This window comes from Palaemon carinicauda, chromosome 42 (genome assembly GCF_036898095.1).
Source record: "Palaemon carinicauda isolate YSFRI2023 chromosome 42, ASM3689809v2, whole genome shotgun sequence".
Taxonomy (NCBI): Eukaryota; Metazoa; Arthropoda; class Malacostraca; order Decapoda; family Palaemonidae; genus Palaemon; species Palaemon carinicauda.
In genome coordinates this window covers 35,358,912-35,385,079 of record NC_090766.1, presented here as the reverse complement: position 1 = coordinate 35,385,079, position 26,168 = coordinate 35,358,912, and the positions used below count along the sequence as shown (strand labels likewise).

The 26,168-nt window shown below is 34.5% G+C and overlaps 1 protein-coding gene across 1 annotated transcript in view; it reads left to right on the top strand.

Moving 5' to 3' along the window:
* LOC137633098 (mucin-2-like) overlaps positions 1 to 26,168 on the top strand; it is a 40,525-nt gene that overhangs the window by 6,685 nt on the left and 7,672 nt on the right. Inside the window, exons 2-12 of the mRNA XM_068365259.1 lie at positions 1,285 to 1,429; positions 2,065 to 2,907; positions 4,265 to 4,390; positions 5,087 to 5,215; positions 7,476 to 7,604; positions 18,432 to 18,560; positions 19,100 to 19,228; positions 20,874 to 21,134; positions 21,570 to 22,118; positions 22,897 to 22,965; positions 24,441 to 25,373. Of these exons, the coding sequence (XP_068221360.1) occupies positions 1,285 to 1,429; positions 2,065 to 2,907; positions 4,265 to 4,390; positions 5,087 to 5,215; positions 7,476 to 7,604; positions 18,432 to 18,560; positions 19,100 to 19,228; positions 20,874 to 21,134; positions 21,570 to 22,118; positions 22,897 to 22,965; positions 24,441 to 25,373 (3,442 nt within the window). The remainder of the gene's footprint in view (positions 1 to 1,284; positions 1,430 to 2,064; positions 2,908 to 4,264; positions 4,391 to 5,086; positions 5,216 to 7,475; positions 7,605 to 18,431; positions 18,561 to 19,099; positions 19,229 to 20,873; positions 21,135 to 21,569; positions 22,119 to 22,896; positions 22,966 to 24,440; positions 25,374 to 26,168) is intronic.

The following is a 26,168-nucleotide window of genomic DNA, read 5'->3' as shown; positions in this document are numbered from 1 at the left end:
TTGTTAGCAAAATATTTATAAATTAATCGTTTTTAAAATCACCATCACGTGATAGATATGAATTTTCTTTTCATTTATAGTTATCTCAAGCTTTAATGAGTTATTTTGATTCACCATATTAAACAGTAAATCAATTTCAACACTACCAGTTCTTTTAGCTCGTAAATAACTCACACTGTCAACAATTCCTTTCGCTGGTAAATAACAGCTGTTAACAACTGTTTTTCGTTCTGACCATCAATAAATATTCAACAAATTGCAGGAGACTGGAAATTATGGTGGGACATATTTCAAGATCTTATCTTATGCTATGTTTAAAGAGGTTTCCTTTTTTTAAAAAAATCTTTTAAGAAATAAGAGAGATTGAAGTAAACTATTTCATTATAAAATAAACAAATGAATGAATGATACTTCCTGTATATGTTTAAGGCCAGGTGTCTGTCGTTATATTACGTGTGGAGAATTTTATTTCTATATATATTTTTTTTTCATTCTATCCATGTATTTGAACTAAAATGGTTCTCTTAATCTATTATGCCTGAAAGAATTCAATATCATCAAAAAGAAATGATAACCTGAAAATTATTAGATAAAAATGAGAAGCGAAATAAATCAAAGGGATATGATTAAAAATTAATGTTAAGAGAGGGTGTTCATTTACATAGATACAACATAAGGATTTTTACTTTGTTTGTGTGAAAGAGAGTGTGTTAGTTATTGTAGTATGTCACAGATTTTACCGTTAAAACTTCATAAACGTTTGTGATGCTGTATGGTTACTTTTGTTCACTTGTGGTAGTATAAATATTATATGTTCATTGAAGAATAACTACTAATAGTGTATTTACAGTATTATACTGTATACAAAACCTTAAAATACAGCATTCAATTTGGTCAGTTCAGATTGACTAGTTTAAGCAGACATTATCACAATTTAAAACAATCATGACTTTTAAAAACATAATGCACTTCATTCAAACCTTTTCTATTTTTATTTTCTTCAATTTCTGGTGTATTTCTACCACTGACTTTTTTACTCCATAGTATCATCGAGTGTTGTTAGATACGAACAAGTGATTTGTTGTTACTCATACCTAGCATGGTGTGGATATGACTTTCTGTGTAATGAAATGTCTTATCTTAAGGTAATGTTGTGCCTCTGAAAAGAAATATGAGCTAAAATACAATGAGAGAAAGCCCATAAACAAATGAGTGTGGGGCAGCACAGTGGGTTACTTAGTGTGTTAGAGAATGCTTAAAAGTTTGCTTTTCACTAACTTCCAGAAGGGCCTTCGAAATCGACCTGCCGAAAAAATCTGTTCTGACGCAGGAGGCCAGTGTGTTGATAGCAAGGATGGCAATTGCAGATATGTTTTGAAGCAAATTACTTGCCCGGACGGTCAAACCTGCTGTAGAATAAGGACTCAGGGTAAGCATATATCTCTCTCTTTCTCTTCACAGTCAAATATATATATATATATATATATATATATATATATATATATATATATATATATATATATATATATATATATACATATATATATATATATATATATATATATATATATATATATATATATATATCCTCCTCACTAGCACAGCGGTAATTCATCTGCTTGTATTCACATGGCAGTAGATTGATCCTAGCCTTGGACCATGACCTGTGGCTGTTTACTAGCAGGTTACTGCCGTGGTAGGGATAGGATTGGGATTATACAACTGATGTTCTGGTGCGTGTATTTTCAGATGATACTGGAACTATAACCACATATGTTTAACCATATTATACATACGTATAAATTTTTACAGTATTTACAATATCTAATTTACATATACTGGAAAATAATGGTTGACTTTTAATATTATATGCTATTGCCCTAAACACCGTTGGTGACATTTCATAGATTAACTTAGACATGGTCTACCATGCCGTTTTAAACAACTGTTATTTACTTTGATGGGCCTCTTTTGCCATAGCCATTATTATCCTCCTAGACACACTATACCTTTAAACCTTAAAACGTTCATAAAATAATTAACTAATGCTTAAATATTCGCCAGGTGAAAACAGATCTCCAGGCCCTAATGGCCAAGCCGGGAAACCAAAGCCAAAAGAATCCGGGACTGTGAAGCAACGGAAAACGGCCCAAGATGAGGTCCATGGATCCTCAAAAGACCGAGATCGACCCAATGGAAACGGCCGTGGTGAGAACAGAAAGCCAGCAGCCAGATCCGGAAGTAAAGGCAGGAAACAACAAGGGACCGGGGGCAATAAAGGCCAAGGAAGCAAGGATGGTGGAAACCAGGACATAAAGAGAGGGAATAAAAGCAAAAAGGCGGGGAAGCCAAGAGACAGACCCGGAAGTAACGACAGGAAACAAAGGACCGGTGGCAATAAAGGTCAAGGAAGCAAGGATGGTGGAAAGCAGAGGGGCATCAGGAAGAATGGTGCTAGAAATAAAAATGTGAGAAAGAATACAAACGGCAATGCGGGGAAAAACAATGGTAAGCAGGTACGTAACCGACCAGGAAAACAGAGAGGAAGAAACGGGAATCGTCGACAGCAAAAAAAAGAAAAGAACGACAAAAATCTTAAAAAAATCAATAGAAAAAACCCTAAACAATCCGGTCTGAAGAACGAGAATAAAATGGGAACCCAAGAAGACAAAAACAATCCCTCAGAGAGACCGAGCAAAGGATGGAGGAAACAAAAAGGGGAAAGCCGAGATAGAAGTAAGCAAAAGGTGAAACAAGGAAAGCAGGCTAAAGGCAAGTGCGACCAGACGAATGCGTGTAAGAAGGCCGGAGGAAAGTGCAAGAAACCTAAGAATTGTAAAGAGGGGGAATTGGATGCTGATTGCAACGATGGGCGCTGTGTTTGCTGCAAAAGCAAAGGATCCGGAGGTAAGAATCACTCTCCTTTGAAGTAGATTTTATTGAATATATAAACGGATATGAGCTCTTGGCGGGACAATCGTACACTGCGGCTTCAAACTGGGTCCTGCGAAGGAGGGACGTAGTCCTTTATAGGTTGCCTAAGCAACTCCGGACAAGGAACCGAGGGCTCTGAGGGATGCCCCTGTATATAGACAGCTTGGGTATAAGTTATGGGGAATTTGGATTCCATAAATTTTAAGTAAATTTGATATGATTTTGCCAAAAAATTGCATAAAAGAAATTCCAATGATACTTTCACATATAACAAGATTCAATTCTCGACGTTACCTCGCCTGCAGTCAATGCTTCCTAATTCAATCTATCGTCATGTTCAATATCTATAAAATGAGGAGCACTGTAAGCACTTATGAAATGTCCCTTCATTTGCCATACTTGGAATTAATTTCAATTATCCACTTAGTTAAAGAATTATTTACATACAAATATAAATTCATTAAATGGTCATTGTATGATAAGTTGAGTCGATATATTGAATTCGTTTAGCAAACAAAGGCTGTGGTTTTTTCAATAAGATTGTCAACCTCAGTCACTCGTATCCAATCATTTTTCATAGTTAATAATTATTCAAAAACCATTCCTGCATATATTATTTACTTTGGGGGAAATTTATATATATGACGAGCCCATATACATTAAACTTTATATGACTTTATACGTCTGCATCAGCTTATCATATTGTTTCTCTGTTAAGGCTTTTAGGTGCAAAAAAAAATTCATCTAACTAAATACTTTTCTTAATCATTTGGATAATATATATACACACTAGTGACGAATTATTGACTGATTCATAATACACAAATAAGCAATTTGAGAGAATCAACTCTGGGAAAAGGATAGAAGATTATTACTCAAGTTTATTAATTCTATAGAATTTCTTTTTTTTAGGGAACTTGGGAAATCCTTTGATACGATCCATTGAAAACTGCACTTAACAAATGTCCTTTAGAAAATACCTATGTTCTTTTATTACATAGTTTACAGCTCAATCTACTTAATTTTGGCATTTCTTTACCAAGTGGAACCAAGAACAATGTATTGGGTGTACACCCTGTATACATTATAATCGAAAATTTCAAAATGGTACGTTCGCTCAGGGATTATCCGTTGATGTAGGCTGAAACAAATATTTCCAAATACTATTCGTCGCTTATTTCAAAATGTTTAACTGAAAAAATTCATCCAAAAAGAAAGAACTCAGTTAAGAACAAACGTTGCATATTTGATTGAATCTAAATTGAAATCTTTTTCCCTAGTTATCATTCACTTATTTACATCTGACAAATTCCTAATTTCTTGTTTTAAGGAACATGTGAACCTAGGAAAGGTTGCACGAATAACGGTGGTGTTTGCATCCCGAACTCAGAAAATTGCGATGGCCGAGTAAAGAAGAATGGTTGCAAGGGCAAAGACTGCCAGTGTTGTATCGCAAGTAAGACTGAATTTGGTCTTTGTATTAACAAGTCTTCACCGAAAGTTATTTCCCTGTTAAACATCATTAACTTTTCACCATTACTAACTTTTGTCTTGCAGTGTAGACGGTTTTTGTGACGAGTAACAAGTTGCCTCTTCTGTGAAGTTGGGCAACGTTTGTGGGAGGATGATTTGTTACTTGGTACCCCAACCACTTTCTTGTTGATTCAGGCATTACTTAGCATCATAAACACTTCCACTATGATTTGACACAGTTTTTACATTCTGCCAAAATCTTTACTATTTGCATAGTATTACATATCCATATTCACTAATTTAGGTCATTCTTTAATGAGTATATTTGTGAAATATCATAAGTTGTCCTTGATAATATTAACATAGTCTTCAAGATAAGGTATTTCGTTGCTAATTTGGCCCTTCCTGTCCATCATGTGATTCTGTTTTGCTATGTTTCATCCTTCATCATTAGGAAACTCTTTGTATTTTCGCTATATTCTTCTAATAGAAAATATATCAATAATGTAAAAGATAATTATCTATAATATTTTAGTAGGTAGTAAGAATTCTTAATTGCATTGATTGTCGAAATAGAAGTATATAGAATGAATATGTTTTATATAGATCAAAAGTATAGAATTTTTAAAACCATGTGCTCATTTTTCATTAAATTCTTGCACTTTGTACCTGCGTTTAGAAACTTGTGAACCAAGGAAAGGTTGCACAGACAATGGTGGCGTCTGCATTCCGAACACAGAAACTTGCGATGGCCGAATAAGGAAGAATGGTTGCAAGCCCAAAGGAAGCTGCCAGTGTTGTGTTCCAAGTAATAGTTAATTTGGTCTTTGTATTAACAGTCTTTGCAGCAAGTTATTTCCCTGCTTTTTCGCCAAGGTTTTCTCTGCTTCTATTGGTCTTTGTATTAACGGTCTTTCCAGTAAGTTATTTCCATGCTAAACAACTTTAACTTCGATTGGCCTTTCAATTAACAGATTTTGCTGCAATTTATTTCCATGCTTTTTCACCATCGTTTCACCGCTTTTATTGGTCTTTATATTAACATTCTTTGCGGCAAGTTATTTCCTTGCTAAACAACGACTTTTCACAATATCTATTGGTCTTTGTATTACTAGTCTTTCAGTAAGTTACTTCCATGCTAGAAAATATTAGCACCGCTTCTATTGGTCTTTGTATTATCAGTATTTGCAGTAAGTTATTTCCTGGCTAAACAACATTCACATTTCACCATATCTATTGGTCTTTGTATTACTAGTCTTTGCAGTAAGTTATTTCCACGCTAACATTTCACTACTTCTATTGGTCTTTGAATTAACAGACTTTGCAGCAATTTATTTCCATGCTTTTTCACCATCGTTTCACTGCTTCTATTGGTCTTTGCATTAACATTCTTTGCGGCAAGATATTTCCCTGCTAAACAACAACGACTTTTCACAATATCTATTGGTCTTTGTATTACTAGTCTTTGCAGTGAGTTATTTCCATGCTAAAAAATATTAACGCCACTTCTATTGGTATTTGTATTAACAGTATTTGCAGTAAGTTATTTCCATGCTGAACAATATTAACATTTCACCACTTCTATTAGTCATGTTATTAACAGTCTTTGAAGCAAGTTATTTCCGTGCAAAACATCATTAACATTTCACCACTTCTATTGCTCTTTGTATCAATTATATTTGCAGCAAGTTATTTCCATGCCAAAAAACATTACAATTTCACCACTTCTATTGATCATTGTATTAACAGTCTTTGCAGAGAGTTACTTCCCTGCTAAACAATATTGACGTTTCACCACATCTATTGGTCTCCGTATTAATAATCTTTGCAGCAAGTTATTTCCATCCCAAACAACATTAACATTTCTCCACTTCTATTGGTCTTTGAATTAACATTCTTTGCACCAAGTTATTTCCCTGCTAAACATCATTATCGTTTCCCCTCTTCTATTGTGCTCTGTGTTAACATTTATTCCAGTAAAATATTTCCATGCTAAACATCATTATTATTTCACCTCTTCTATTGGTCTTCGTGTCAACAGTCTTTGCAAAGAGTAATTTCCCTACTAAACGTCATTAACATTTCACCATTTCTATTGGTCTTTGTATTAACAGTATTTGCCTCAACTCATTTCTATGCTGAACAACATTAACATTTCACCACTTCTACTTGTGTTTGTATTAACAATTTTTGCAGCAATTCATTTCCCTGCTAAACATCATTAACGTTTCACTAATTCTATTGTGCTTTGTATTACCAGTCGTTGCAGTAAGTTATTTTCCTGCTAAACTTCATTCACGTTTCACCACTTCTATTGGTCTTTGTATTAACAGTCTTCGCAGTAAGTTATTTCCCTGCTAAACATCGTTAACGTTTCATCACTTCTATTTGTCTTTATATCAATAGTCTTTACAGCAAGTTACTTCCCTGCTAAATATCATTAATATTTCACCACTTCTATTTGTATTTGTATCAGGAGTCTATGCAGCAGTTTATTTCTATGCTAAACTACATTAACACCCTTTACAGCTAGTTGTTTCCATGATAAAAAACATTAAAGTTCACCACTGATATTGGTATTTGTATTAACAGTTTTTGTGACGAATAACATATTGCCTTTTATGTGAAGCTGTGCAACTTTTGTGGGAATAATATTAGTTACTGGGTACCACAATCACTTTCTTGCCAATTCACAACGCAGTTTCCACAAGCTGCAAAACATTGAGACATTCACTGCCTACAGTTATCACATTTTGCAAAATGTTTACTCAATAATTTAGGTGATGCTGTAATGAGAATATTGATCTAGTATTCAAGATAAATCATTTCATTGGTAATTTGGCCCTTCCTGTCAATCATGTGCTATATTATTCTAATGGAAAATATAATAACAATGCAAAAAATTATTATCTATAACATTTTATTAGGTAGTGAGAACTCTTAATTGCATTGATTGTCAAAATAGAAGTATATTGAATGAAATTGCTTTATGTACATCAAAAGAATAGAATTTTTAAAACCATTTTCTCATTTATCATTGAATTCTTGCATTTTGTACCTGCGTTTAGAAAGTTGTACACCAAGGAAAGGTTGCACAGACAATGGTGGCGTCTGCATTCCGAACACAGAAACTTGCAATGGCCGAGTAAGGAAGAATGGTTGCAAGCCCAAAGGAAGCTGTCAGTGTTGTGTTCAAAGTAATAGAAAATTTGTTGTTTGTATTAACAGCCTTTACAGCAAGGTTTTTTCCTGGCTTTTCACCGACGTTTCACCACTTCTATTGGTCTTAGTAATAACAGTCTTTGCAGAAAGTTATTTCCCTGCTAAACAACATTAACATTGCACCACTTGCATTGGTCTTTCTATTAATCGTCCTTGCAAGAAGTTTTTTCCTTGCGTTATTCACCATTTCACTTCTTCTATTGGTCTTTTTATTAACAGTCTTTGCAGACGGTTATTCACCTACTAAACAACATTAATATTTCACCACTTCTATTGGTCTTTGTATTAACAGTGTTTGCAGCAAGTTATTTCCCTACAAAACATCATTAACGTTCCGCCACTTCTACCGGACTTGATATTAACAGTCTTTTCAGTAAATTCTTTACCTGCTGAACTTCACTCACGTTTCAACACTTCTTTTAGTCTTTGTATTAAGAGTCTTTGCAACAAGTTATTTCCCTTCTAAATATCTTGAACTTTTCACCACTTCTATTGATCGTTGTATTAACAGTCTTTGCAGCAAGGTATTTTCCTGCTAAACATCATTGATTTTTCACCACTTATAATTGGCTTTGTATTAACAGTATTTGCAGCAACTTATTTCTGTGCTAAACTGCATTAACATTTCGCCATTTCTATTTTGTCTTTGTATTAACAGTTATCGCACCAATTCATTACCCTGCTAAACATCATTAACGTTTCGCTAATTCTATTTGGCTTTGTATTGGCATTCTTTGCAGTAAGTTATTTCCCTGCTAAACTTAATTCACGTTTCACCGCTTCTATTGGTCTTCGTATTAACTGTATTTGCAGCAAGATATTTCCCAGCTAAATATCATCACCATTTCACCACTTCTATTGGTCTTTCTATAAACAGTCTTTGCAGCAAGATATTTCCCTGCTAAACAACATTAACATTTCACCACTTTTATTGGTATTTGTATTAACAGTCTTTTCAGGAATTTAATTCCATGCTAAACAACATTAACGTTTTCCCGTTACTATTGGTCTTTGTATTAACCGCCTTTACAGCAAGTTATTTCTATGATAAAAATCATTAACGTTTCAACACTGCTATTAGTCTTTGTATCAACAGTTTTTATGATGAATAACATGTCTTTTATGTGAAGCTTTGCAACTTTTGTTGGAATAATATTAGTTACTTGGTACCATAATTACTTTCTTGCTAATTGACACCCCAGTTTTCACAAACTTTGAAAAACGTTTAATCCTTTACTTAGCATCCAATATAATTTGAGACATTCACTATTCACAGTTTTTAAATTTTGCAAAATTTTTACTATTTGCATAGTATCACATACCCTTACTCGCTAATTTTGGTCATTCTGTAATGAGTACATATGTGAAATATCATAAGCTGTCCTTGATAATAATAATCTAGTCTTCAAGATAAAGAATTTCGTTCATAATTTAGGCCTTCATGTCAATCATGTCATTATGTTTTGTTATGTTTCATCCTTAATTAATAGGGAACTTTTTATATTTTTTCAATATCATTCTAAGATAAAACGTAATATTAATGTAAAAGATGATTATCTATAATATTTTAGCAGGTAGTGAGAGCTCTTAATTGCATTTATTGTCAGGAGAGAAGTATATAGAATGAAATTGTTTTTTACAAATCAAAAGTATGAATTTTTAAAACCATTTACTCATTTCTCATTGAACTCTTGCATTTTGTACCTGCGTTTAGAAAGTTGTACACCAAGGAAAGGATGCACAGACAATGGTGGCGTCTGCATTCCGAACACAGAAACTTGCAATGGCCGAGTAAGGAAGAATGGTTGCAAGCCCAAAGGAAGCTGTCAGTGTTGTGTTCCAAGTAATAGAAAATTTGTTATTTGTATTAACAGTCTTTGCAGCGAGGCTTTTTCCTGCTTTTACATCAACGTTTCACCGCTTCTACTGGTCTTTGTATTAACAGTCTTTGCGAAAGTTATCTCCCTGCTATAAATTTTTAACGTTTCACCATTTCTATGGGTTTTTGTATTAACAGTCTTTACAGCAAGTTATCTCCATGCTAAATAACATTAACGTTGCACAACTTCCATTAGTTTTTGCATTAACAATCTTTGCAGCAAGTTTTTCTTTGTTTTTTCAATGTATCACTTCTATTGGTATCGGTATTATCAGTCTTTTTAGAAAGTTAATCCCCTGCTAAACAACATTAACGTTTCACCAGTTCTATTGATATTTGTATTAACAGTCTTTGCAGCAAGTAGTCTCCATACTAAAAACATTAGCATTTCACCTCTTCTATTGGTCTTTCTATTAACAGTTTTTGCAGCAAGGTTGTTGTGGCAGACGCGATGACATCACTGATTGGTAAACGCCAGACTAGGGCTAAAATCCCGCTCAAACTCGTAAATTCCTTTGGTCGCTACAACCTTACTAGCCATGTGAACTAAGGATGGGGGTTTGGAGAGCCTATAGATCTATCTGCTAAGACATCAGCAGTCATTGCTTGGTTCTCCTTAGGGAGGCTTGGGTGCTGATCATACGTAAATATGGTCAGTCTCTAGAACATTTAATAGGGAGATGTCAATAATCCTTGCCTCTCCCATTCCTGAACACGGCCTTTAACCCTTCAAAACACATTAACATTTCACGACCTCTATTGGTCTTTGTATTACCTGTCTTTGCAGCAAGTTATTTTCCTTCTAAAGAACATTAAAATGTTACCATTTCCATTCGTCTTTGCATTAACAGTCTTTGCAGGAAGTTATTTCCATGCTAAACAACAAAAACGTTTCTCCACTTCTATTGGTCTTTAAATTTACAGACTTTGCAACAAATTATTTCTCAGCATTTTCAGCATCGTTTCACTGCTTCTTTTGGTCTTTGTATTAACAGTCTATTCAGCTAGTTACTTCCCTGCTAAACAATATAAATGTTTCACGGCTTCTATTGGCATTTGTATTAAAAGTATTTGTAGGGTGTTATTTCCATACTAAACAACATTTATGTTTCACCGCTTCTATTGATCTTTGTATTAACAGTCTTTGCGGCAAGTTATTTCCCTGCTAAAAAACATTGACGTTTCACCACATCTATTGGTTTTCGTGTTAACAATCATTGCAGCAAGTCATTTCCATGCCAAACAACATTAACGCCTCTCCACTTCTATAGGTCTTTGAATCAACATACTTTGCAGCATGTTATTTCCATGGTAAACATCATTACCATTTCACCATTTCTATTGGGCTCTGCGTTAACATTGTTTCCGGTCGGTTATTTCCCAGCTAATCATCCTTATCATTTCACCTCTTCTATTGGTCTACCTGTTAAAGGTCTTTGCAAAGAGTCATTTCCTTGCCAAACGTCATTAACATTTCAGTACTTCTATTGGTCTTTATATTAACAATATTTTCAGCAACTTATTTTTGTTGAAAACAACAGTAACATTTCACCACTTCTATATGTCTTTGTATTAACAATTTTTGCACAATTCATTTCCCTGCTAAACATCATTAACATTTCACCAATGCTATTGGGCTTTTTATTAGCAGTCTTTGCAGTAAGTTACTTTCCTACTAAACTTCATTCACGTTTCACCACTTCTCTGGTCTTTGTATTAACAGTCTTCGCGGTAAATTATTTTCCTGCTGAACAACATCAACGTTCCACCACTTCTTTTGGTCTTTGTATTAACAGACTTTGCAGTAATTTTTTACCTTCTAACCTTCATTCACATTCCACCACTTCTATCGTTCTTTGTATTAATTCTTTACAGGAAATTATTTCCATGCTAAACAACATTAACGTTTCAACACTTCTATCGGTTTTTTCATTAACAGTCTTTGCTGAAACTTATTTCCAAATTAAGCATCCTTAACGTTTCACCAAACCTATTAGTCTTTGTATTAACAGTCTTTGCAGCAATTTATTTCCTTTCTAAATATCAATAAATTTTTCAACACTTCTATTAGTCCTTATATTAACAGTCTTTGCAGTAAGTTATTTGGCTGCTGAATATCATTAACGCTTCAGCAAGTTATTTCCATGCTAAACAACATTAAGGTTTCACCACTTCCGTTGGTCTTTGTATGAAAAGTCATTGCAGCAAGTTATTTCCCTGCTGAACATTATTAAAGTTTCACCACTTCTATAGGGCTTTGTATTAACAGTCTTTTCGGCATGTTATTTCCATATTAAACAACATTAGGGTTTCACCACTTCTATTGGTCTTTCTATGAAGAGTCTTTGCATCAAGTTATTTCCTTAGTAAACATCATCAACATTTCACCACTTATATTGGTCTTTGCATTAACAGTTTTACAACAAGTTATTTCCATGCTAAACAACATTAATAGTTCACCACTTCTATTGGTCTTTGTATCAACATTCTTGGAAGCAAGTTATTTTCATGCTGAACAATATTAATGTTTCACCACTTTTATTAGTCTTGTTATTAACAGTCTTTGAAGCAAGTTATTTCCAACCTAAACATCATTACCATTGCTCTTTGTATTAACAATTTTTGCTGCAAGTTATTTCCATGCTTAAAAACATTGACGTTTCACTACTTCTATTGATCTTTGTATGAACAGGCTTTGCAACAAGTTATTTCCCTGCTAAAAAAACATTGATGTTTCACCACATCTATTGGTCATTGAATTAACATTCTTTGCAGCAAGTCATTTCCCTGCTAAATATCATTACCATTTCACCACCTCTATTGGGCTCTGCATTAACATTGTTTCCAGTAAGTGATTTCCCTGATAAACATCATTATTGTTTCACCTCTTCTATTGGTCTTCGTGTTAAGAGTCTGTGCAAAGCGTCATTTACCTGCTAAACGTCATTAACATTTCACCACTTCTATTGGTTTTTGTATTAACAGTATTTACAGCAACTTATTTTTGTGCTAAACAAAATTACCATTTCACCATTTCTATTTGTCTTTGTTTTAACAGTTCTTGCAGCAATTCGTTTCCCTGCCAAACATCATTAATGTTTCACCAATTCTATTAGGCTTTGTATTAGCAGTCTTTGCAGTAAGTTATTTCCCTGCTATACTTCATTCACATCGCACCACTTCTATTGGTCTTGGTATTAACAGTCTTTGTGGTAAGTTATTTCCCTACTAAACATCATTAACGTTTCACCATTGCTATTTGTCTTTGTATTAACAGTTTTTGTGACGAATAACATATTGCCTTTTATGTGAAGCTGTGCAACTTTTGTGGGAATATAATTAGTTACTAGGTACCACAATCACTTTCTTACTAATTCACACCCCTGTTCTCACAAACTTTGCAAAACGTTTAATGCTTTACTTAGTATCATGAACACTTTTAATGTAATTTGAGACATTTTCTATTCAGAGTTATTTTTATTTTGCAAAATTTTTACTATTTGCATAGTATCACATATCCTTACTCGCTAATTTTGGTCATTCTATAATGAGTATATTTGTGAAATATCATAAACTGTCCTTGATAATAATAATCTAGTCTGCAAGATAAAGAATTTCGTTCATAATTTAGGCCTTCATGTCAATCATGTCATTATGTTTTGTTATGTTCTATCCTTAATTATTAGGAAACTTTTTATATTTTTTTCAATATCATTCTAAGATAAAATGTGATAATAATGTAAAAGATGATTATCTATAACATTTTAGCAGGTAGTGAGAACTCTTAATTGCATTTATTGTCAGGAGAGAAGTATATAGAATGAAATTGTTTTCTACAAATCAAAAGTATAGAGTTTATAAAACCATTTACTCATTTCTCATTGAATTCTTGCATTTTGTACCTGCGTTTAGAAAGTTGTACACCAAGGAAAGGATGCACAGACAATGGTGGCGTCTGCATTCCGAACACAGAAACTTGCAATGGCCGAGTAAGGAAGAATGGTTGCAAGCCCAAAGGAAGCTGTCAGTGTTGTGTTCCAAGTAATAGAAAATTTGTTGTTTGTATTAACAGCCTTTACAGCAAGGTTTTTTCCTGGCTTATCACCGACGTTTCACCGCTTCTACTGGTCTTTGTATTAACAGTCTTTGCAGAAAGTTATCTCCCTGCTATAAATCTTTAACGTTTCACCATTTCTAAGGGTTTTTGTATTAACCGTCTCTACAGCAAGTTATTGCCATGATAAACAATATTAACGTTGCACCACTTCTATTGTTCTTTATATCACAGTCTTTGCAGCGACTTTTTTCCTTGCTTTTTCACCGTTTCACTTTTTCTATTGGTCTTTGTATTAAGTCTTTTTAGAAAGTTATTCCCCTGCTAAACAACATTAACGTTTCACCACTCCTATTCGTTTCTTTACTAACAGCCTTTACAGCAAGTTATTTCCTATTCTAAACAACATTAAAGTTGCACCACTTCTATTGGTCTTTCTATTAATCGTCTTTGCGACAAGTAGTTTCCATGCTAAAAACATTAACGTTTCATCCCTTCATTGGTCTTTGCATTAACATTTTTTGCAGCAAGGTTGTGGTGGCAGATGCGGTAACATCATTGACTGGTAAACGCCAGACTGGGGTTCACATCCAGCTCAAACTCGTTAGTTCCTTTGGTCGTTGCAACATCACCATCCATGTGAGCTAAGGATGGGGGTTTGGGGATTCTATAGGTCAATCTGCTGAATCATCAGCAGCCCTTGCCTGGCCTTGGGGCAGCTAGGGGGGTAGAGGGGGCTTTGGCGCTGATCATATGTATATATGGTCAGTTTTCAGAGCATTATCGTACTTGATAGGGCAATGCCACTGTCCCTTGCCTCTCCTGTTCATGAGCGGCCTTTAAACCTTCAAAATACTTTAAAATTTCACCACTTCTATTGGTCTTTGCAGCAAGTTATTACCCTCCTAAACATCATTAACGTTTCACCTATTCTATTGGTATTTGTATTACCAGTCTTTGCATCGATTTATTTCCATGCTAAACAATATTAACGTTTCACCACTTCTGTTGGTCTTAGTATCAACAGTCTATGCAGCAAGTTATTACCCTCCTAAACATCATTAATGTTTCACCAATCTTATTGTTATTTGTATTAACAGTCTTTACAGCAGGTTGTCTCCATACTAAACAACATCAACGTTTCACCACTTCTATTGGTCTTTCAATGAAGAGTCTTTACCTCAATTTATTTCCCTGCTAACATTATTAACATTTCACCACTTCTATTGGTGTTTGCAATAACAGTTTTTGCAACAAGTTAATTCCATGCTAAACCATAGTAACGGTTCACCATTTCTATTGGTCTTTGTATTAAAAGTCTTTGGTGAAATTTCTTTCCCTACTGAACATCGTTAACGTTTCATCGCTTGTATTGGGCTTTGCATTAACAGTCTTTGCAGCAGGTTATTTTCATGTTAAACAACATTAATGTTTCACCACTTCTATTGGTCTTTTAGTAACAGTCTTTGGTGCAACTTATTTCCATACTAAATTTCATTCACGTTTCACCAATTCTATTGGTCTTTGTATTAAAATTCTTTGCAGAAGGTTATTTCCCTGCTAAAGATAATTAATGTTTCATCATTTCTATAGGACTTTGTATTAACAGTCTTTGCAGCAATTTATTTCCTTACTAAACAACATTAAAGTTTCACCATTTCTATTAGCCTTTGTATTAAAAGCATTTGCAGCACGTTATTTCCATGCTAAACAACATCAACATTTCACCACTTTTATTGGGCTTCGTATTAACAGTCTTTGCACCAAGTTATTTCCCTACTAAACAACATTAAAGTTTCACTAATTCTATTAGACTTTGTATTAAAAGCCTTTGAAGCAAGTTATTTCCATTTTAAACAAAATTAACGTTTAACCACTTTTATTGGGCTTTTCATTAACAGTCTTTGCAACAAGTTATTTCCCTCCTGATAATCATTAACGTTTCACCACTGCTATGGGTTTTGTATTAATAGTCTTTGCAGCAAGAAATATCCATGCTAAACATCATTAACGTTTCCCCATTTGTATTGGGCTTTGTATCAACACTCTTTGCAGTAAGTTATTTCTCTGCTAAACATCATTAACATTTCACCACTTCTATTGGGCTTTATATTAACAGTGTTTAAATTTAGTTATTTCCATGTTAAACATCATTAACATTTCACCATTTCTATTGTTTTTTTTTTTTTTTTTGTATTAACAGTCTTTGCAGAAAGTTATTTCCCTGCTAAACATCGTTAACATTTCCCTATTTCTATTGGTCTCAATATTCACAGTCTTTACATCAAGTTACTTCCTTGCTAAAAATCATTAACATTTCAGCTCTTCTATTGCTCTTTGTATTAACAGTCTTTGCATCAAGTTATTTCCATGATAAACAACATTAACATTTCCCCACTTCTATTGGTCTTTGTATTAACAGTCTTTGCAGCAAGTAATTTCCCTGATAATAGCATTAACACTGACAACTTCTATTGGTTTTTTTATTAACAGTCTTTGCAGCAAGTTATTTACATGCTAAATAACATTGACATTTCACCTCTTCTATTGCTCGTAGTATTAACAGTCTTTGCAGCAAGTTATTTCCTTTCTAAAAATCATTAGCATTTCACCACTTTTAGTGGTATTAGTATTACAATTTGTCCAGCATTTTATTTCCCTGCTAAAAATCGTTACCGTTTTACCACTTCTATTGGTCTTTGTATTAACAGTCTTTGAAACAAGTTTTTTCCCTGTTAACATCAATAACATATCACCACTTCTATTGACTTTTGTATTAACAGTCTTTGCAGCAAGTTATTTCCTGTTAAATATCATTAACATTTCACCACTTGTACTAACAGATTTTTGCTGCATGTAATTTCCCTGATTTTTCATCAAAGCTCCACCACTTTATTGGGCTTTGTATTAACAGTCTTTGAAACAAGTTATTCCTCTCCTGAACATCATTAACATTTCATCACTTCTAATGGTCTTTGTATTAACAGTCTTTGCAGCAAGTTATTTCCCTGTTAAATATCATTAACATTTCACCACTTGTACTAACAGACTTTGCTGCATGTAATTTCCCTGATTTTTTATCAAAGTTCCACCACTTTATTGGGCTTTTTATTAACAGTCTTTGAAACAAGTTATTCCTCTCTGAACATCATTAACATTTCATCACTTCTAATGGTCTTTGAATTAACAATGCTTGGAGCAAGTTATTTCCATACTAAACAATATTAAAGTTTCACCACTTTTATTGGTCTTCGTATTACTAGTCTTTGCAGCAGGTTATTTCCCTGCTACACATGACTAAAGTTTCATTATTTCTATCGTTCTTAGTATTGATAGTCTTTTCTGCAAGTTTCACCACTTCTATGGGTTTTTGTATTACTAGTCTTTGTAGCAAGTTATTTCCCTGCTATACATCGTTAAGGTTCCACACCTATTGGTTTTTGTATTATCATTTTTTTACAGCAAGTTATTTCCCTGCTAAGCATCATTAACGTTCACCTATTTTATTGATCTCTGTATTAACAGCCTTTGCAGCAAGTTATTTCCCTTCTAAACATCATTAATGTTTCAAAACTTCTATTGGTCTTTTTATCAACAATCTCTTCAGCAACTTATTTCCCTGCTAAACATAATCAATGTTTCACCACTTCTATTGGGTTTTGTGTCAACAGTTCTTGCAGTTAGTTATTTTCCTGCTAGACATCATTAATGTTTCACCTCTTCTTTTGAGTATTGTATTACCAGTCTTTGCAGGAAGTTATTTCCTTGCTAAACATCATTGACATTTCACACTTTTATTGGGCTTTGTATTAAGAGTCTCTGCTGCAATTAATTTCCATGCTAAACATCATTAATAACGTTTCAAAACTTTTGGCCATTGTATTAACAGACTTTGCAGTAAGTTATTTCTGTGCTAAACATCACTAACGTTTCTCCAATTCTATTGGACTTTGTATTAACAGTCTTTGCCGCTAGTAATTTCCATACTAAACATCATTAACGTTGCACCACTTCTATCGGCCTTTGTATTAACAGTCTTTGCAGCAAGCTATTTCCGTGCACAATATCTTTAACATTTCACCACTTCTTTTGGGAATTATTTTAACATTCTTTGAAGTAAGTTATTTCCTTGCCAAACATCATTGCGTTTCACCACTTCTATTGGGCTTTGTATCAACAGTCTTTGCAGCAATTTATTTCCATGCTAAAGATCATTAACGTTGCTTCACTTCTATTGGTCTTTGTATTAACATTTTTTACAGCTATTTTTTTTCCTTTCTAAACATCATTAACGTTTCACCCCTTCTATTGGTCTTTGTATTAACAGTCATTGCAGCAAGTTATTTCCTGCTAAACATCTTTAACGCTTCACCACTTCTATCTTGTGTCCTACTGTGATTTTGGAGGGACGAGTCAAGTTATTTGCTTATTAACATTAGCACGTCTATGTCGATTACAGTCATTCTGCATTGAAATTTATTCCAGAAATCTAATTCCTTACCTAGTAAATTGTTCCTTACTAAGAAGAGATGTTTCCTTAATGAACATCATTAATGTTTTATGGTCAATTTAGCCCTAATTATCATTCTGATGGTATAATTGTTTTACCGTTTATCTTATGTTTTAATTTTATAAGTTAATTCCTTGTTTAATGTAATTATTATTCCATTGGTAGTTCAGGTCCTGCTATATTAGCAGTGATTAATAACATAAATTTCAACCTTTTTTAGAGGCTATTTCTTTGCATAATATCAAATGGGAATCCTTGATATACAGTAGATTAGGTATAGCTATGAATTCGGACGATATAATATAATATAATAATCATCTACATATTTATGATTGTATTTTTTCTTAATCTTTTAATAGAAAGTTGTAAGCCAAAGAAAGGCTGCACAAACAATGGTGGTGTCTGCATTCCGGACACAGAAACTTGCAATGGCCGAGTAAGGGAGAAAGGTTGCGGTACCAAAGGAAACTGTCAGTGTTGTATAGAAAGTAAGAGTAAATTTGGTCTTTGTATTAACAGTCTTTGCAGTAAGTTATATCCCTGCTAAACATCATTAACATTTCACCACTTTTATTAGTGTTTCTATTAACAGTTTTTGCAGTACGTTATGTTCAATTGTTGTCATTCTATTCTTTATCTATAATTTCGTGCAATTAAAGAATCAGATGAGAAGATCCATTGCACATTTAGTTTATATATATATATATATATATATATATATATATATATATATATATATATATATATATATATATGATAAAATCTTTAACTTTAAAAAAACTACGAACTTATTGATCTAATTAAAAACTTGGTACGCTTTATTTTTAGGTTTATCTTGATTTACCATTAATTTTGACGCCTAGAGGCAAGGGTATAGATTTTCAGAAAGATACGCCACTTAAAATACAATTTGTACCTTTAATTGAATTTCTTCCTGATCATTTTTCCATAGCATTATAAGAGATGTAATTTCTTTATTGCAATAATCTTTTCCTTTTTTATTGAATTTCTTAATCTTGTTTTTTAGAAAGTTGTGAGGCAAGGAAAGGTTGCACAAATAATGGTGGCGTCTGCATTCCGAACACAGAAACTTGCAATGGCAAAGTAAGGAAGAATGGTTGCAAAAACAACGAAAGCTGCCAGTGTTGTATTGAAAGTAAGAGTGAATCTGGTCTTTGTAATAACATTCTTTGTAGCAAGTAATTTCCTTGCTAAACTTCATTAGCGTCTCACCACTTCTATTGGTCTTTGTATTAACTGTCTTTGCAGGAACTTATTTCCCTACTAAACATCATTAACGTTTCACCACTTCTATTGGTCTTTGTATTAACAGTCTTTACAGCAACTTGTTTCCCTGCTAAATTCATCAATGTTTCACCACTTGTATTGTTCTTTGTATTAATTGTCTTTGCAGCAAGTTAATTCCCTGCTGAACATCTTTAACGTTTCACCACTTCTAGTGGTCTTTGTATTAACAGCCTTTGCAGTAAGTTATTTCCCTGCTAAACAACATTAACGTTTCACAACTTCTATTAGTCTTTGTATTAAGTTTTTGTAGCAAGTTATTTCCCTGCTAACCATCATTAACGTTTCACCGATTGTATTGGTCTTTATATTAACAGTCTTTGCAGCAGTTCATTTCCCTGCTAAATATCATTAACATTTCACCACTTCTATTGGTATTTGTATTAACAGTTTTTTCCAGCAAGTTATTTCTCTGTTAAACATCATTGACGTTTCACCATGAGTTGGGTTATTTGCTTACCAGCAATAGCACTTCAATGTTGAATGGAGTAGTGCAGCATTTAGATTTATTACAAAAAGCCAATTTATTACCTAGTATCGCGAATCGTTCCTTACTAAGAAGAGATGTTTCCTTACTCAGAATAATTAAGTTTTATTGACATTTTAGCACTTACTATAATTCTAATGGTGTAATTTTTTTGTCATTCAAATCTATAGGTTAATCCCTTAACTTATATTACTGACGGTCTATTGGTTGTTTAGGTCTTGCTATTCCAACAGACCCCATGATAAGCTGACTCCTTGCTTAGTTTCAATACCTTTTTATTGTGGTGCTGGACCAAAGCTTGCGTTGATCATGATCATAAACACTTTCCTTACAATATCAGTTTTTATTGGTTGAGAATCTTGACCATGAGTGGATTCTCCAGTTAATTACGGATATATCTTTTTGGTCTCTTTTTCTGTTTTGAAAATCTTGGCAAAATGTCGATTACTTTCTTTTAGTTTCATCAACAATAAGGTGCTGATTAACTTGTCTTGGTAACTAGTTTCTTTTTGCATGTAATTAATTTTGGACCACATAGCAGTTATCTAGATATCATTTTAATTCATAGCAATGCTACAATAGCATATAGGTTAATTGAAAATACCTGATAATCATTGAAGAAAAATAATTGTGTAGAGTAATTTTAAGCAAGTAAATCTAATTGACAAAATAAACACAAAATATCGAATGAATGCGATAAAATTAAAGTACGTCCAATTTATGGCAGAGAAAGAAGGACCGAGTTTTCCACTTATCTGAAGCTTGTCTGAAGTAGGACATAATTTTGGTAGCGACCTTTTCAATCTGTTTAGGGAATTCACAATTGAATCACGGATAGGTATAAGGTAATCTAGTAGATCCCAGGCTTACCTTATGAAATTTATCATTAGTTTAGCAATTCATGAAAATATTTTGAATACTATCTCAGCATAGAATTGTAGTAAATTTTCAAAACTGGCAAATATATTTCAGAGAGAAATCTACGAAGAAACTTTTTTTTTTTTTACAGCAAAGAATAAATGCAGTGGCAAGGAAAACGATGTTTGTTCGAAATACAAGGGGGAGTGCAGAGCATCTTGCAGTGCTAAAAAGAGAACCATTGAAAATGGATGCAAGGGTAAAAATTGTGTGTGTTGTGCAAAGGCTTGCAAAATCCAGCCTTCATGCAAAGATGCCGATGGATTTTGCGTCAGCAAGAAAAGTGAATGTCCTTCCGGCAATGTGGATGGTAAAGGATGCAAAGGAGCACAGTGCAAATGCTGCCTTCCAGGTATTTGAACTATTAATTGACAAGGTAACGTCCCTGACTGGTGAACGCCAGACTGGGGTTCGAGTCCCGCTCAAACGCGTTAGTTCCTTTAGCGTCTCCAACCTTACCATCCTTATGAGCTAAGGATGAGGGGTTTTGGGGGGGCCTATAGGTCTACTTGCTGAGTCATCAGCAGCCATTGCCTGGCCCTCCCTAGTCATGTCTTGGATGGAGAGGGGCTTGGGCACTGATCATATGTTTATATGGTCAGCCTCTAGGGCAATGTCACTGTCCCTTGCCTCTGCCATTCAGGAGCAGCCTCTATCCCTTTAATAATTAATAAGTTGCTCTTCTCAAACAATGACTAAATCTTTGCCATAAACATTTTGAACTTTTATCTTTGTATGTTCTGCATATATCAAATAACAAAGACATTATTTCTTTGAATATTTTCAGGTGGAAATACAGGATCTCCAACCAATCCTCCTACTATTCCACCGGTGACTGATGAAAAAACTACTACAAATTCTGCAGGTCCCACTCCTAACCCTGTTACTCCAACTATTGGTCCAAACCCTGTTACTCCAACCATTGGTCCTAACCCTGTTACTCCAACCACTGGTCCAAACCCTGTTACTCCAACCACTGGTCCAAACCCTGTTACTACAACTATTGGTCCAAACCCTGTGACTTCAACTGTTGGTCCAAACCCTGTTACTCCAACCACTGGTCCAAACCCTGTTACTCCAACCACTGGTCCAAACCCTGTTACTACAACTGTTGGTCCAAACCCGGTTACTCCAACTGTTGGTCCAACCCCTGTTACTACAACTGTTGGTCCAAACCCTGTTACTACAACTGTTGGTCCAAACCCTGTTACTCCAACCACTGGTCCAAATCCTGTTACCCCAACTTCAAGTCCAACTCTTGCTTCAACTCCTACCACTACGCCCTCACTTAGTCAATCTACTGCTGAGCCTTCAGTTCCTACCTCATCTTCATCAGGTATGGTATTTTTCCATTTAGTCAGTAGAAATGATAATGTTGACAACAACAACAACAACAATAGTCAAAATACTAATAATTTTAATAATAATGAATTTGTACAGTGTAGATATTTTCACCATGTAGATAACAAGCCAGAGAACCACCCAAGCGTTAGAGAATTCCATTATTGGAATTTTCAATTCAAACAGTATCATTAGATTTTGGAACAGGAAGCACCAGAGTATGTATGGTGAAGGGTGCAGATGAATGGCATAGTGTGGATAAACAATAGAAATATTTCTGATGTATCTGCTGCTGATAGGGTTGGGGCTTTTTATTCAACCTCTAAAGATAAGAAAACTATTTGGCAAAATCAAATTCAACTTACCCACAGACAGGAAAAAGATAGAGATGATAAAATTCCATGAGGATAAAGGTGAAAAAAAATCAGTGAAATCTTAGGCAATAGAAAAATCGCAACAGGGTTCATAAAGATGTTTATGAAAAGTATGTCAAAAAACATGACGGCATTTAAATCTACATTAACTTGAGAAATTGCATTTATGAACTCGGACTTGATGTCGGTAAAAATCGTCAGAATGGGTTATGCGTTTGAGTGAATGTGATATTAAGGTTAAAGTTGATGGTTGTGATTCAAGTTTATAATTTCAAAGAAATTTCCCAAAAAATGACAAGAAAGTAGATCAAAATAAAATAATTGATGCTGATATTTTTCTTGATTTATCTTTTATATTATGAATATCCAGTGCATGCGTTACATAAATCACTTCTGCAGGAACAAGTGGAGGCACTATGAGTTCTGGTTCAGCACCTTCAACTTCAAGTGGAATCACTTTGAGTTCTGGTAAAGTATTTTAAACCTTGGATGAGAGTACCACACGTAATATAGCAAGCACCCCATAGGTTCTACAGTATCCCTGGCACTGTTAAAGCTACCACAATAGACAGAGCACTTAAGCGGGGTTTACATGATCGAACGGTTCGTCGAACCCGGTTCACGAACCTGCTTGTCAAATAGTTCGAAGAGGTGGAGTCAGCCATAAATGTATAAGGCTTGGAGACAATGAATCCCCACCCACAAAAGTCAGGTGAGAACAGACTTCCTTCAAACTGTTCGACGAGCGTGTTTGACAACCGAATACCCCGTTCATATGTTCAAACATCACTTCAAACACTGGTCTATCGAACCGCGTTTGACAAAGCGTTCAACCGTGTAAACCCGCCTTTACCATCACAGGTACTACCAATGTCATAACTACTGATAAACCTTAGATACTACTACTTGAACTAACATAACAGCTATTGCTACAACCACTGGTACTATCACTGACACAATTCAATATACTACTACCACACAAGTATTACAACTGGAACCTCATCTAGCACAACTACAGGCTCTACAACAAACATTACTTTAGATACTACACCTAGTACGACAATGACCAAGGCAACAGCAACTGGTAGCCTAGTGATCCTGCTTAATATGACTGTATTGGAGAATTTATATATCTACATAAAAGAATTCAAATCGACAGATATTTGCAAACCTTATTTGCCCAAACAGCAACAGACAGCTTCGGTTACATTGACAGCTCGTTGGCTGTGGTTTAATAGATTTTGCTTTAATTATGAAAATTACAAGATACCTTTTTATATAAGGATTACTAAAGCAGAAAATGAACGATTGGTCTGTAGGTCTTGTGTTGGGAATGGTTCAAAGCAAATCACAACAAAGGAGTTGGCTGGTGGTTGACAACTGTTTTTTGCAATTACTTCATGTTTTGAGGAACAAGTTTTTCAAGTTGTTTTTCAAATGATGATTTGCTTTTTATTTTTTGCTTTTCTATCACAAGGGTTTGAAGCACTTTGCTTTGTAGTCTTTTCCTTTTATGACACCTCATTTCATTTCCCAAAAATATGGTCAAGCACTAAGTTTATAGATTCTCATTAGTCATTTCAGGCGAACAACAAAGTATTTTATTGATATTTTGGTAATTAGCATTATTATTATAACGATGACACAAGTGCACAAGAAAATCTCTTGAAAAAAAGCCAATCCTTGGGGTCTATAAGATTTTGGAAAACAATTTCACAAGAGGAAAACATAACAATGAAATTAAAAACTGGGGGAATATATTTAATTTTGAAGTTACGTTTTCAAAATGTATCTTAAATGTAAGGAATAAACATAAGTAAAGGGAGAGACAAAGACATATAGACAGTTAAATGAAAAATAATGAAAGTAATGTAGATGTATATTTCTAATCTTATTTCACTTTACTGGAACTACAACTGAAATTATCCCTGGCACAATTACAGCTACCACCACTGGAACTACAACTGAAAATATCCCTGGCACAATTACAACTACTACTACAGGATCCACCGCTGGAACCACCACAGGTACTATCACTGGAACTTCTCCTGGAATTAGCATAAGTACAACCATTGGAACATCCATTGAATCTAGCAAAGGTACTGTTACTGGAACATCCTCTGGAACTAGCATAGGTAATATCTCTGGAACTTCCCCTGGAATTAGCACAGGTAATACTAGTGGAATTTCCCCTGGAATTAGCACAGGTAATACTAGTGGAACTTCCCCTGGAATTAGCACAGGTAATACAAGTGGAACTTCCCCTGGAATTAGCACAGGTAATACTAGTGAAACATCCCCTGGAATTAGCACAGGTAATACAAGTGGAACTTCCCCTGGAATTAGCACAGGTAATACTAGTGGAACTTCCCCTGGAATTAGCATAAGTACTACCACTGAAACATCCCCAGGACCTAGCAAAAGTACTATTGCTGGAACGTCCACCGGAACCAGCACAGGTACTATTACTGGAACTTCCATTGAAACTAGTATAGGCACTACCACTGGAACATCCACTGGAGCTAGCGTAGATAATACCTCTGGAATATCCCCTGCAATTACCACTCTTACAACTATTGGAACTACCACTGGCATAACAACAGGTACTACCACTGGCACTCCTGGAACTACTATTAGTACAACAACAGGTACTATCACGGGTACTACAACTGATGCCAATACAGTAACTAGCACTAGCACTATAATAGGTACTGCTTCAGGTACTACCACTGCCACAGCTACAGGAACTACCACAGGTACTTTCACTGGAACTACCACTGATACAACTACTGGAACCACAATTGGAACAAGCACTGGCACTACCACAGGTACCAATCCTGGAACTACCACAGCAACTACTACTGGTACAACCACAGGTACTACCACCAGTACTACTACTGGTATAACTGCAAATGCTTCCGCTACCGCTATTACGACGCGCGAAGCACATCAGATACAGTATCCACTTGGCAAGTTGCAGTTGCTGATATTACAAGGATGCTTTTAGGGAAGGCTTTATCCCTAAGGAACTCTTATTCCTATGCTAAATCTGGCTTCACTTCAACTGACGAGGCGTCAGTTGAAGTGAAGCCAGATTTACCTTTGCTTGGTTCTCATATACTAAACCTAGTGTCAAATCTTTATACTTCCCAGTAGTAACTGCAGTTTCTTATCATTCAACGTTCCTCTTATTGGTAGGATAAATATTTCTAATTCAAATCACAATTCCAAGTCTTAAGCCAACGACAGGATCTTTAGCTTAAAGAATAGTGCTATTTTCTCAAGAAATTTTAATACATATCATTGCTCAAAAAGTTGCCTTGAAGTGTTACATTTTCATGTCATTATATTTCTTCCTAAAATATTATCAATTGCTTTAATCATTTTAATATATCAATAAATATGAGTCCTGTTTAGAATCAAGTATTAAAGTTTCTACTGCATTGTTTAACAGGTTAGTTGCATATGAAATGACAAAGGCCTACTATATATTTGACCAACGCAGCTCTTACCCTTCCTGCCTTTTGTTTCTAAAGTAGATCCCTTTTGATATGTATCTCGATTCTGGCATTTACCCTGTCCATTGTTTCCGGAGTGATTTTTTTACCTTTAGTCTGAAGTATGGTGATAGCTTGACTTGGCTTAAATATAGAATTTCATTTATGCAGGTG